At 36.9% G+C, this 14,660-nt stretch overlaps 1 protein-coding gene across 11 annotated transcripts in view; it reads left to right on the top strand.

The window, feature by feature from the left end:
* The window catches only part of LOC139473488 (disco-interacting protein 2 homolog C-like), a 101,142-nt gene that overhangs the window by 34,483 nt on the left and 51,999 nt on the right, over positions 1–14,660 (top strand). For 10 of the 11 annotated variants that reach the window (XM_071256087.1, XM_071256090.1, XM_071256089.1 and 7 more), the window contains exons 2-4: positions 5,033–5,107; positions 6,364–6,453; positions 8,670–8,795. In XM_071256087.1, the coding sequence (XP_071112188.1) occupies positions 5,033–5,107; positions 6,364–6,453; positions 8,670–8,795 (291 nt within the window). The remainder of the gene's footprint in view (positions 1–5,032; positions 5,108–6,363; positions 6,454–8,669; positions 8,796–14,660) is intronic. The other variant, XM_071256096.1, reaches the window with a different exon arrangement.

Below are 14,660 nucleotides of genomic sequence, written 5' to 3' on the forward strand. Positions count from 1 at the left end.
TGAGGGTGATGTGTTGATGTTGAGGGATGGGTGTTGATGTGGAGGGTTGTGTGTTGATGATGATTGCTGTGTGTTGATGCTGAGGGTTGTGTGTTGATGTGAAGTGTTGTGTGTTGATGTTGAGGGTTGTGTGTTGATGATTGTTGTGTGTTGATGTTGAGGGTTGTGTGTTGATGTGAAGGGTTGTGTCTTGATGATTGTTGTGTGATGATGTTGAGGGTTGTGTGTTGATGCAGAGGGTTGTGTGTTGATGATTGTTGTGTGTTGATGTGAAGGGTTGTGTCTTGATGATTGTTGTGTGTTGATGTTGAGGGTTGTGTGTTGATGCAGAGGGTTGTGTGTTGATGATTGTTGTGTGTTGATGCGGAGGGTTGTGTGTTGATGTTGAGGGTTCTGTATTGATGCAGTGAGGTGTGTTGATGCTGAGGGTTGTGTGTTGATGTTGAGGGTTGTATGTTGATGTTGAGGGTTGTGTGTTGATGCTGAGGGTTGTGTGTTGATGCAGAGGGTTGTGTGATGATGTGGAGGGTTGTGTGATGATGTGGAGGGTTGTGTGTTGATGTTGAGGGTTGTGTGTTGATGCTGAGGGTTGTGTGTTGATGTGAAGGGTTGTGTGATGATGCTGAGGGTTGTGTGTTGATGCAGAGGGTTGTGTGTTGATGCAGAGGGTTGTGTGTTGATGTGGAGGGTTGTGTGTTGATGTGAAGTGTTGTGTGTTGATGTGAAGGGTTGTGTGTTGATGTGAAGGGTTGTGTGTTGATGCTGAGGGTTGTGTGTTGATGCAGAGGGTTGTGTGTTGATGTTGAGGGTTGTGTGTTGATGTTGAGGGTTGTGTGTTGATGCGGAGGGTTGTGTGTTGATGCGGAAGGTTGTTTGTATCAAGTGCAATAACACTGGTAGTAAAACTAACCATTTGAACCTTTTTCCTCTTTTTTCAGTATTCAGGTCCTGTTGTCAGTGAATTGCAAATTACCTCTACACAGTCATGACATTAGTTGCCACTATGATAACATGAGGTCATTTTTAATTGGGAATTTTTACTGACATATGCTGCAGACTTAGGGCCAAATGTTTGACCTCTCAGCATTTAGATAAATTCCCAGGAATGTTCCTTTGTGGACTACTGCTTTTACCATTAGGTAGATAGCACTCTTGTTGCAGATCATTTTTATGGACTGGTGGAAATAATTTTAAAAAACTACTCACCCTGTTGTGTAAGGTGAATGGGATGGATGGAAAGGGAATTGGTAATTGGTCAGACATTTTTGTGATGCTGTTCCCTGGGCAAGTATCTTGGCTTGGTGTAGGTGGAGATCGGCTAGGATATAGGTAATGAGTCACCGATGATGGCCTAAACTGTAGACAGTCAGCTGGAGTGAGGCTGCAGGGATGCAGTGGAGGGAGAGGATGGTGAAAGGGAAAGTTGTTAGTAAGCTTTTTTTTATTGTCTGATCGCTCTTACTGTCCATTCACTTGGATTCTTGTTTGAAATTTTGATTTATACCTGTAATATAGAGTGTTTTCATAAATATCAAGGTATAAAAAATATCCACCTGAATCTGTTATTATTATCAACATACGAACAAAACTGAAAAATAATCTGTGTTAGCAGAAATTCCTCCAACGTTTTAAATGTCATTTGAGAACTCCAATTATAAACTTATTCATTGGGATCGCTATTATAAGAAACTTCTTTCTATAGGCATTAAAACCTATTGTGAGGTTTTACTTTCCCATCGGGTTAAATCTCATAAACAGGGACGTTGTAATGTCCCTGGGATTTTATATAATATCCCAGGGATTTTATAGGATATTCAAGTCATATTTGCTATAATATCCCAGGGATTTTATATAATGTCCTTAGTATTGTATTAATGTAACTTCTGTTCAGATTGTAACATGTAATGAAATGTAAAATCAAATGACAAATGTTTTCTTTATATTCCCGAGGATCGAACTTGCAACCTTCATATCTGTAGCCCAGTGAGTGTACCACAAGGCTACAGAGGTGTTGATAAGCCACACTGGTTTGCAGAATGTCCTTTTCAATAGTACATTAAATGCATTCTAACCCCCAACACAAAATTGCCACTACCTGTATGTCAGTGTCACTCTGCTGGTCCCAACAATGGAACTTAACAATACATACCAGTAAAAGCTGTTGTGCAAGACTAGTTCTGTAGGCCAGTTCACTTTTGAATTACATTTGTAAAAAATCAACAGTTTTACTTCTATGTGTAAGAGAAATTGTTGTCCATAGTAATCATGACAAAGATGATTAACAGTTTTGAAGTGAAGTTGTCCCCAGTAGGATGAGATGGTTATGTGACTGTTTACCTTTGGGCACCTCACAGGCAGCTTGGGTTCCATACTGCCCAGGGAGCTGATAATGAAGATCGAGTGCACATTCAGATCCTTTGACCGGGATAATAATGTTGCCATTTGATTTGGCACACAATAATAATAATAATAATAATAATGCAGTTATTTTAAAATCAGGGTTGGGTGTCCATCAATAGCATGTTTACCATGTTTACTATGTGAATTATTGCCTGTATAATTTTACAAGTTAATGCACTTACACAATGTATACTGATAGGAGATGTTAATATGAAAATTTTGTATTCAAACAAATACAATTTTATCAGGGGATGTGTTTAAATTCACTAAACTTTTGTTTGTATTTGTGCATTTGTGTGGGACTGTTCAACTGTGTATCCTTCAAATTAAGGTATTGGTTCACACCAATGTGTCTGTTTCTGATAAATTAAGAGTGTTTCATATCATAATATATCCAGCACATGAGGCAATATTGATGATAAATACAGTTGTCCTGCTGGTACTTAGTGATAGGCCTAAAAACTGATTCATGTCAGTTACACATATTTTAAATGTACATGATGTATGACTTCTCGGGAGTCTGCACATGCACACACATTACCAAAAGGTCTTGTGTTGGTAGATGCTTCCGTAATGTGATTAAATACATTATTGATCGATTAATCGATTAGCTCTGATTAATTGTATTCATATCATGATCAGTGATAACCAGAAGAACTTCACCCATTGCTCTTAAGACCTGAGTTTTAATTGAACTTCTGGGACTTTTCGTGATGTCTTCCAGTTGATTCTATGATGAGACTTGTAATATTTGAGAAGTAGGTGTTATTGATTGCCGCCATTGCTTTGTCCTGCTTCATATCAAAGATATCTAATCAGAAATTATTCATTAGAAATTTCACAGCAGACATTCATACAAGACTGATGGTTTCCGTATGTGGTTGAGGTGGGCAGGAAGTTTAGTTTTGCCCTCTGATGTTGACACAATATCAATACAGAAATTTGTACCCTTTGTCTGAAATGTTATGTGAAAATATTGCATTCATGTTAGATATATTTGGAGTTAATCTTTGAAAATATGTTTACAAATGTCACAGGTAGAAACTGGTAGTCTGAATCATGCTGCCTTGTGTTGAAAGAAAAATAACATTTAGAACTGCTTGCAGTTTAGTTGTGTAAGAACAGAGAAAAATAGCATTAGGACATTTCCAGGACTTTGTCAACTTCAGATAGAACATTCTTCTATTTCAGTACCAAATTTGAAAAGAAATCTGTAGAACATTCCCCCCCAAAAGTTAGTCAGTGAACTGAGCTAAACGTGTTAAGGGGGCATGGGTGACTCAGTGGGTTTAGAAGGGGACTGTGCTCCACAGTTGATCATCTAAGTCTTAGTCCTGACATTGGAATTATTGCTGCCATGTATGAAATGAGGCATTGTCTCTGTGTAATTAGGGTTCTAATTAACAGCCAGACTGATTGACACATAGATTGTCAGTTAGAAGACAAACAGGTGGGTGTTCACTGGCTTGATTTGAAAGCAACTTGCTATGACTGACAGATGGCTGGAGACTTATGCCCGTTTCAGGTGCTCACTATAGTATAAGTTGTTGCAGTATCTTGAAGGGTATTTGTGGTTCTATGCATCCTTTGCTTGTATAAAATGACTGATTCATAAAACCACATAAACACATGATAATGCTACGATGAATTTATCTTGAATTGAAATTGAAAATTGATAGAAACCAGTTGTTCGATTGAGCTGAGGTTAATTTGTGCTGTGTCACGTGACTTTTATGGACTCATATGCAATGTGCATCTTTTTCCTTCATAGCAGGATATAAGTTATAAGCGATTTATGCATGGAAATCCATGTGCAGCCTGTTTTCTTTGTGGCGGGGTAAAAGGGATTTGTGCTACTGCTCAGAAACTGATTTCCCTCCAAGGTGTAATACATCATATTTTATGAAGATCACGTGAAACAGTCAGATCCCAACATTGTGACATGGGGGTGAGATAATACCCATTGTTGCCCAAACATAGCTCTTAATATCATTTTTAGTACAATTTAGTGGGCTTATATGGATTTTTATTAATTGAGGTTTTAAAATTGGACAGAATTTCATTAGACCTTGACTTTGGACTAGTGGCTAAAGTCGCAGACTGCTTATCATTACCTATCTCTTTTCATCTTCCTTCATGAGGAATATGTATTGAGAACACTTGATGATATGAACATATATCCACACAGCAAAAGGATCTGAATACATATACAGCAAAAACATGTGGGGACATGAGGGAGAATGTGTCCCTAGCATGTCATTGCCTAGTCTAAGGGACAAACTAAATTGGGAACCCGTGGCAATGGGTCCCTTGCAACTTGAGCTGGTCATAAGAAGTGAGTAAATAGATTGGTTGGTCCGGCTCAGTGACTTGGTTGATTGTGTCAATGATCGTGTCAATGTGCCAAAATATGGTGTAGATTGTAACTCAATCACTGGATTGTTTGGTTTGTCATACAGCTGGAATATTGTAGAGTGCACCATTTAACAACAAACACATACACCGCAAAACCAACATTGAAAATCAAAACAAAACACGACACAGAAATCTTGTTAGGAAAATACATGATGCTGATATGAAATGTGCAGTTGTTTGCAGGTCAATATCCTACTACTGTCATGTCCTGTTTCAGGTGACATCACACGGAAAGGTTATGAGAAGAAGAAGACTCGTCTCCTCACACCATATATGAAACAGCAGCCTCCAGGTAGGTTTCGTTGCACGCTGTTGCTGCCGCCGCCACTGCTAATCCCAGTACTGCCGCAGTTCACTTCCCTTTCTTGTTATTTAATATTTCCTGTAATTTCTGTACTAATAACAATTTCCATTTTTTTTAATTTTTGGTTTACTTTTAGCAGGGAAAATAATGCTTCATTGCTTCCTGCGTGACTTCAGAACTGATACTAGCTAATCAGTCACCACAAATCATTGGAATAAACTGTCAGTTTAGAAAAATGAAACTATCCTATCACATGTTAGACAATATTACACTTTCTGCATATATACAGTAATTTTTTGATGATTTTTTATGCAGATTTTGTGTAATTGCACTTGATGTATTTCAACTGTTTTCTTAATTGACATCTGTGACTAAATCGTGTTGTAATAACAGTTTGAAGCATTAGATTATAGCAATATTGTACTCCTACAGTTTTCAGAAGGAAAATTTATAAAATAATACCTTGGATGAAACAAATTTCTGAGATATTTGAAGAGGATGATTCTTTGATGACGAATTTGAATAGTGTGAATAGTGCTAAGTCCAGTGTAAATGCATGTTGTGTACAGTTCCTGTAAACATCTGCCTTGCATGCACGGGGCATGCCGACACTCTAGCTGGTACATAGCTGTGGCTCCTCCCCATCCTTTCAGTGTCATCTCATCATCAGTGCCGGGATTTACTGGATTCTTACAGTAGTGTCAAGTGTACAGGGAGGAGATATTGGTCTTTCTCTTTTCAGATAAAGAAAGATGGAGAATATTTATACAGAGATGTCAAAACATGGTTTTTACCGCTATTTTTTTACAATTATGTACAGTTTGTTTAAGAAAAAATAGCATTTTAAGTTTGAATTCATAGTAAATATTTTCTATTGGTTTCGTAGGAAAGTTTGTGATTTTTTTAATAGGATTTCAAATGTGGATTCTATCTCTCGTCATTACTATTCAAAGGAAAAAGATAACAAAATTCTTACTTATTGGAAGATATAATTATGTTTTAAAAGAATGTATTTCTTTGTTCAGTTATTTGACTACCTTTGAGGACTTTCTTATGGCACTGTACCTCTTGATATTCCGTACGTCTGTAATAACATCCCTGCATACTGTATCTGCAGAGACAGGCCTAGGTTTGAGGCACATCAAGAGTTAGATGCCAGTTGATTATCAAGCTGAATAAAGAGAGTTTCTTTTCAGTTTTGTCACAGATTGATTTAACTGAAAACTTTTCCTGAATTTTTGTAGGCCAGGGGCCTAGCGCTCCAAGCCCCTCAACAGCAGCACAACGTAAAGCTCAACGTCGCTTAACTCGAGAAGATAATCGATATCATTCCGGTAAGCAGGGAGGCACCTGTTGTTACTAGTATCAATGCTAGCGTACTAGTATGAATACTAGTGTAATGTATAGCTAGTGTGAAAACTTTAATGTCATTGGTTGAAGGGAAATTGGTATTTTCTCAGTTTCTGAATTTGTTCAAATAAATGGGCAACTATCTGTTTTGGTCATTTCTAAGGTCATGACAGACATTCTAACAATTTTAGATTTGGACAGAATGCATTTCTTGTTCTCTTCATTGAACGGCTTTGATTTTTCAATTATCTAACAACTAATTGCTATGTGGCAAATTACTAGAACCTTGAAGTATGTTTCAGTTTACTTAGAGTATTAACACATTGGGACAAATACTAAATATTTATGTGTAAATAGCAATTCTTGGCATATGTTTATTTCAAACAAAAACTATTGTCCTCATTTATTGTTGTTTACGTTTGTCCTGTCAACTTTTGTTTATTGAAGAATGACTTATAAGCTGCAAAATTAAATCTCAAAGTTGAGAGCATTTGTCAAAATATGAAATTCAATTTGATGTTGAAGATACCGATACATATTTGAAACTTTAAATAAAACTTAACAACAAGACAATATAAAGGTATTTAAGAGCCTCCATCTTGCTTGTGTGTGTGTGTGGCTTTAGAGACACTGAGATTGGTAGTTGATATTTAGTGAGATGCCATGGAAACTATGTGTGTGGGTGTTGACTGTTGAAATGTTGGTATTTCTTGTTGAAATTAACACTTTATTCTCATTTGGTTTTCATTGATTGTAACAAAAGTGTGTGAAACATTCTGGTCATTACTGGCTGAATAAAAGCTGAAATGTTCACTTTGGAGGATATTATAACTTTAAACCAAATACTGAATTCTGAATTTAAATTTCAGATTTTCTTTTTTTTTTGGAAATTATTTTTGATTTGATGTGATTGATAACTTGATAATTGTTACATAGTCTGTTTTCAAATTTTTGGTGATGAAGTGTTCATGTTGTTTTGTATTGTACTAATATCATCCATCTTTGTGACAATAACTGAATTTTGTCAAATTTATGTATGGATATATGTGATATAAAAAGTTGAGACATGTTTTTTTTATTTAATATGAAACTTTTCTCTCCCTGTTTCTTCAATCAACTAACAAATAGATTGTATGAATGTTGGATGTTAGTAATTGACATGTTATGCAGGAAGGAAGACATAAACATGTTGTTCAATGGATACACATTTTACTTAGATTACATCTACAAGATTGATTGACTTTATACTTCATTTTGATCATCATTCTTGTGCATGCTACCTAAACAATGTCATCATCTTGTACATGTATGTGGTTGTGGGTGTTCAGCTGCCAATCTACATTCAGCTTTGGCCTTAATATATATACACATGTATTCTCCATGTTCCTGCTCCCATTCTAGTCTGTAGGAAGGGAGATAACTCTTCACGAGTTAGGTTGAAATATTTATTATTTAGTCAGTTCATTGTTCTCTCTTGACATGTTGGATGATTTTTGTGGATTTCCTCCCACATTAAGCTGACTAGCCGTGATTTAACTGAAATACTGTTCAAAGCGGTGTTATACCCAATTCACTTACTCATTTGTTCAGAGATAAATTTTAACAGAGTTAACATTGCATTCTTAAATGTCTTGTAGGAGACTCACATTATTTGTATGGGATTTACCATATTCAATGTATTAGGCACCCTGCTCCAATGAGCAGTCCGTAAGTAATCATTATAAGCTTCCCCTACCAAGACCAAAATTTTCATGACTGTCCAGATTTTCTTTTATCTTAGATTTTTAACAGAAAACAGCAGTGTAGAATGGATATATTTATGCCAAGTAGCTATTTTTGAAAACATTATAGTTTTTTCACCACGGCTTGATCTCTGACAACAAATTTAACACATTAAGCATCTCACTTTGTCAATTTTCTGAGCACCTGCAGTGCTTATTATGAAGATTATGGTATCTTGTTCATTAAAGACCAGTAAACTAAAAGAAAAGAAAAAACTTTGTTAAATTCTATTTGGACATGGTTTTGAAGTCCACTTATTTAGGATGTTAGATCTATGTGTGGAGAGCTTATTGCTGATGTTCAGCATGGTTCATTGAAGACCCTGCTTATGGTCTGTCTGCTTGGTCTTTGTCTTACAGTGTGCTGTCCTGGTATAGTCTGTGTGAATGGTTTTCTATTGTATGGTGTGCCATTGCAGAGATTCGAACAGAGGCTGTGATGCAGGCTTTGGCGATGCATAATAAGCGTGTTCCTGTGATGCCATTGCCGTCTAAACGGACATCGGTCAACTACCATGGCCAGCAGAGGAGAGAGAGACATGGAGGTAATTTTCAAACAGTCTTTCAGTTTCCCCAGTAACTGCTCTAGAGGGGCACAACAAACAAGGCACTGGTCAGCCAGGTCCATCAGGTTAACTGCTCCAGACAGGAGGACTAGGCACAGAATTTGGGGCTCTTATATTCAAATTATGTTGCACCAAACCTCAAAGACCCCAGCACCCCTCTTAATGAACACTAGAATTAACCTGTTTTTACAATATACAACATAACCATGGTAACAGAATTAAGAATATAACAATGATGTAATAATGAGACACATGCTCATGCCATTACCCCGTCAACAGATCAGTGTGCAGTCATGTTGTATTCTCACATCCCTGGGGATTGACCTGAATCTTTAAATCAAAAGCAAGCCCTGTTTATGTGAGGTGAACATAATTTTATATTAATTTCATGCTTGAGTCATTCAGTATGTACTTTTGTTGGAGGTGATGCATCAAATTACCAAATATCTTGTGAAAGTTCAAATCACCTCAGTTGTCCAATGGGCTGTAACGATTCACTATATCTGTCCCAGCTGTAGCATCACATCAATACGCAATGTAATAGTACTAATACATACAAACCTAACACGTGTCCATCACCAAGGGGAGAAGAGAGGCCCAACTAAAACTTGGGAGTATTTTAATTCAATATGAAACCATGTTACACATCACCGTCTATATTCCTGTATCATTTTATAGTGATCCCTGCTAAGCTCATTTTTGTATCCCAGCACCATCATATGCCTGGAATAGTTGTAAACACTCAACCCGATGTATCCGGATGCACCAAACCTTCATCATTGCTCTTGTAACAATCTCTGCCAGCATGCTGAGAGCTGGTGACAGGCTAGAATTTGTGATCAGAGCACACCCAAAGAAGGAATTTTGTTTTATTCTAAAGACTATGATAAGATAATGTTTACAGTGATTGTCCAGCTTTTCCTGTCAAACTTCATAATGTATTTGTAATGATTTTAAAAGTGTAGTACTTCCTGCCTTGCACTTTTGTGAAATGAAGCAGCTTTTGACAGTGAGTGTGGCCATCAATAACACGTGATCAGTGACACTGCTATTTGTTGTGCCACATGTCTCACAGATATAAGCCATGGAGCAAACTAACTCTATTATGCCTTCCTCAAAGAGAAAGTATTGATTGTAAGGCAATGAAGTTATTGCAACCTACTTGCAGATGAATGGCATATTTCACAGGCAACTCTATTCATTGAATTGGAGAATGCTTTGCACATACACTGTGTGATTGGATATTTTCATATAATGTTTTCAAATGGTAGTTTTCCTTAACCTCTAGAGTTTTGAACATTTTTTTTAGTATGTAGGGGAAAAGAGGATATGTTTTATTGTATGGATTATATTTTGAAAAGTAGATTTAATATGTTTTGTGTGAAATTAAGGCTGTACAAAAATAGTTTTTTGATTCTTTTGTTCTTGTTGATCACTGTTGATTAAATCCTTTTAGTGATGAGTTCAAAATAATGTCCAGCCTAAATAAGGATCGTGATACAAGTATCGATCACAGTCACACACTAAGTAAAATATGTATCGATTCTGACCTTAAATGTTTGCTTTAATAACTGTTCCACTAAACACCAATCAGTAGTGCAAGTTAAAAGTGAAAACATACATATTTTCATTTGTTGTGCCACACTTCACACTGCCAACTGTAAATGATCAGTGTGCCAGGTATTTGGCATCCTGCTTATACGGTCTTCAGATATCCGGAAACCTCGGTTCCCGGACGATTTTCATTCAAAACGAAATAATTACTATATAAATTTACCCATATATACGGAAATTCAGTTTCCGGAACCGGATGGTGATTTTCATACACAAAACACTGAAATGCACACAAAATTGTCTCACTTATCCAGACAATACACTTCCGCTGGTGGTAATCCTTTGATTCGTGAGAAGTCAATTAACCAAGTGACACCGAGTTACGTTTGAGACGAGCTTGTTTATTGTACATGTAATCCCATTCGATAAATACTGTGAGTATGGCCTGTCAACCAGCGAAATGTAAGCGACATGCAGTTACAGCACGCGAAAGAAGGGAAATTTGTCTGTTTAAGGAAAAACACCCGTCAGTAAGTTTGGAAACCATCAGTAAGCATTAATATTATGGCACTGAATTTGGATATACCATAGGAAAATTGACAATTGGTGACATTTTAAAATACTAACAGAAGTGGCTACATCTCCAGTAAAATTCAAATGACTTATCACGATCCCGTGTAGCAAAACACCTAAAGCTGGAAGATGCATTATATCTTTGGTTGTGTGACATGACAAGTCGTAATGTGCCCGTTAATGATGAAATGCTGATAGAGAAAGCTTGCGATTTTGGTGGCAAAATGGACATTTCTGACTTTGCATATTCTCGTGGGTGGCTCACTCGATTCAAATCCAGACATAGTGTATCATAGCTCTGTCATCTGTCAGGAGTTGCATAATTGAAGGGAAGTAACTCTTCCAGTAAGAAGCTGGTCTCAGTTATACGGAAATTCTTTTATACGGACGAATTGTGAAATGACTCAAGTGTCCGTATAGATGAGGCACGACTGTATTGGATTTTGAGAAAGGTATCGTGATACGTCCCAGCCCTACCAGTGGGTGTGCTGAAATCTGTTTGTACAAGAATGGGTGACTTATTTCCTATTATGACCTATATGAAATATTTCCCCATCAGTGTGGAGCACTGTTCATATTACTGAACAGCACATGGTGTTTAACATATCTGAAATATATAAGTAAGCAGTGGCACATGGATCACCTGCACACCTACCATATGCCAACCTGTGGTGATTCTGGGTCAGAAGAGGTCCACAGCACACCATGCATGTTGTCAGAATGAACTAAAATGAGGGTGGCGGTGGAGGAAGCCCAGTTGTTAAAGTGTTTGCTTGTCACGCTGAAGACCCGGGTTCAAATACCCACATGGGTACAATGTGTGAAGCTCATTTCTTGTGCCCCCGCCATGGTATTGCTGGAATATTGCTAAAAGCAGCGTAAAACGATACTCACTCACTCACTAAAAGAATGATTGGTTGACACAGTGTGTGACTTGGCCTGACAGTGTGTCACTTGACTGCATGGATCATTGCTAGTGAGGTCCTGGGGGAAGGGTGGCCTCGTCATTTTTGATGCTGCAATTCGCTGTTCAGAGTTACATCCCTTAGTCGTGCCAGAAAACTTAGATTGTTGGTTCAACACACATTTACTCTCATTGTGTTTCTAAGTTTGTCAGCACCATACCTGTGCTTTTGACTTTCACCTAAATTTGAATGTCTGACTTGCACAACCTTGGGCTTTCCTCCCACATGAAGTTAACACATTATGATACATGTATTACCAAAATATTATTGGCATAAAACCCTACTCACTCACTTATGCTGGTCTTATTGGATTCACAAAGTATCTCATACCTTTGGTAGCTTGAGACCTAATTCAGAGCAGAAATATCAGGCAAACTCCACATCACAGTTACTTTGGTAGTGAATAGGTACACATCTTTTTTAATCTGTATCAAGCAATTTTATTTTTTAATGTGATTTGAGAACTATACTTTATTTGATCAGAACTACTCAGTTTCCGTATTTTGAAGATTTATTTTGTTTGACCAGTCTGCAACTGTAGCCACCAGTCCACAACCTGAGTCTAGTAAAATGATGTTCTGTCTTGTATTTATTTGTTTTTGTTTGTTGTATAACACTGCGCTCGACAGGATTCCAGTAATATGACGGTGGTCTGTATGTAACAAAAGCTGGACCAAACAATAGAGTGCTTGATATCATCAGCATTGAGCTTGCAATTGGGATATGATGACATGCGCTGAGCCTGACCACCCGATCCACTTCCCGATAGTTTCATGATGTCAATCACAACAAACAAACAAACAAACAAACTTACCGGTAGTTACTTATGACAAGCATAAAATTGTTGATATTATTATTATTATATTCGGTCTATTAAGCTTAGCTAATAATAATGATGATAAATGTTAATTTTAAAATGAAAACACTCAAATCTTCTGAAAATGATGCTAAGAACTGTGTACATTCAAAAGAACTTGGCACATAGTGCTTGACTTGATCAAATCAATTGAATTTCTTGAGAGCTAACTGTTTTGCATTCATGGGTTGGTGTCATTGAACCAAGTTGTCTGAATAAGGTTGGAAGTGAAGGTCACTCAATGAAGAATCTTTAAAGTTGCAAACATTGATTCCTGTTATTTGGAGACAGTAGATTTTCACTCTGGTGTGAAAAATATTTTGTGATCTTCAGCAAATTTCCTTGTGGTAACTGAACATCTGAATTGTTTGGAAATTTAAATTTTAACTCTTAGTCATTTGATTTGAAGCATGTGCTGTATTATGCTTTAACAGATGTCTTTGTTTTTGTATGGAACTAATCAATACATTGAAGGAATAAGTTAGAATCTGAACTTTACTACCTCTTTGTGACTTTCTCAACATGGTCTTATTAATGTTGGCATTAGGCTTGTCGGATTTCTTCGTGAATACTTAATGGAGCAAAATGTGATTGTACTGATAATGCAGATGTCGGGCAAAATGATCTGTTAAATAAAATATTAACTTCTGGGAAAATATTGTTTTGGCATTACCCGGTACTTGAAATTGGATTCAAGATTTAGACACCTTTGTGTGTGATAGGCCAAATAACAATAAAGTCTGTCTCATGTATGAGAAAACCTTTATTTTTATCCCTCAATTTTTTCATCCGAAATTGATATTGGCTAAATGTCCTGTCTGACAATGTGCTTATGGCCTGGCAGGGGTAAAATGTAAGTCTTGACTAGCTGAGCAATACTGGCATGTTCTTAGTTTCTGCCCAAAAATATAATGTGGAGAGTCGAAAGCCTTAAACAAGATGGATTCAGGTAATCAAACACAAGGCAATGATTTTTGTATGGTATTTGACATTTTGAGGCAAAAGAAATATCTATTAATTTGCTTGATTAATAGTTGTGCACATTGTATGTTCATTGATGAGTTTGTTTATGTGATTATTACCCAGCTAAAAAATGCATTTGCGATGTAGCATCGATGTCTCTCCTTGATTTGTAATATGTTCAGTCAGTAATCTTTTCATAGAAAAAAACTAATCTAATCTCTTTAAGAATGTGGATGTAGATAGCTTAGCCTCTGTGAAGGGAGACCTCAAACAAAGTGTTGACAGTATATTCTGCTATGAGTGTTAGGTGTGTGCCCAATCAAGTCCTGGTGCCCCGTGTGTAGTTTTCTCCAGTATTGATCAGTGTGCTTTTGGCTATCTCCACACAAGCTGATGTGCCAGGCAGCAGGGGACACATCTTGTTGGACATGTCACTTTCACTTTCAGGGAAGTTCATATTAGTTCTAGATTTGTATTTCCATACATACCATGTATGTATGTGCCATAGTTTAAACAGTATTAAGATATTAAGACGTTATGGGTGCAGAAAGAAATATCGTGCTTCCATCTGTAATATTCATTGTACCAAATTCTTCACACGGATTATAAAGATTCTGTAATAAAGTAATTATCAAATCTTTCAGTACAGGACAATACACCATTTCATTACTTTACAGGATCCTCATTTTTCCTGTTAGGACCCTTGAAATTGATCATTGGAATCACATAGACCTCCAGTTTCCTAAGTCAAGTAAATCCCTGTCACTCCCTGAAGTATATGTTAGGTCATCCATAGTATGTTTTGGTTTAAACTTGAGAGGGAGAGGTCATTATAAATAAAACAAATTTCAGAAAAAAAGCAAGCTTTTGGCTAAGACTATAAACAATAAGTTGTTCAGGTTGTGATTGGTTCCCAGCAACCTTTGCTGCCTA

The sequence above is a fragment of the Haliotis cracherodii genome, unplaced genomic scaffold (genome assembly GCF_022045235.1).
Source record: "Haliotis cracherodii isolate W230 unplaced genomic scaffold, xgHalCrac1.p SCAF_29, whole genome shotgun sequence".
In the NCBI taxonomy this organism is placed as follows: domain Eukaryota; kingdom Metazoa; phylum Mollusca; class Gastropoda; order Lepetellida; family Haliotidae; genus Haliotis; species Haliotis cracherodii.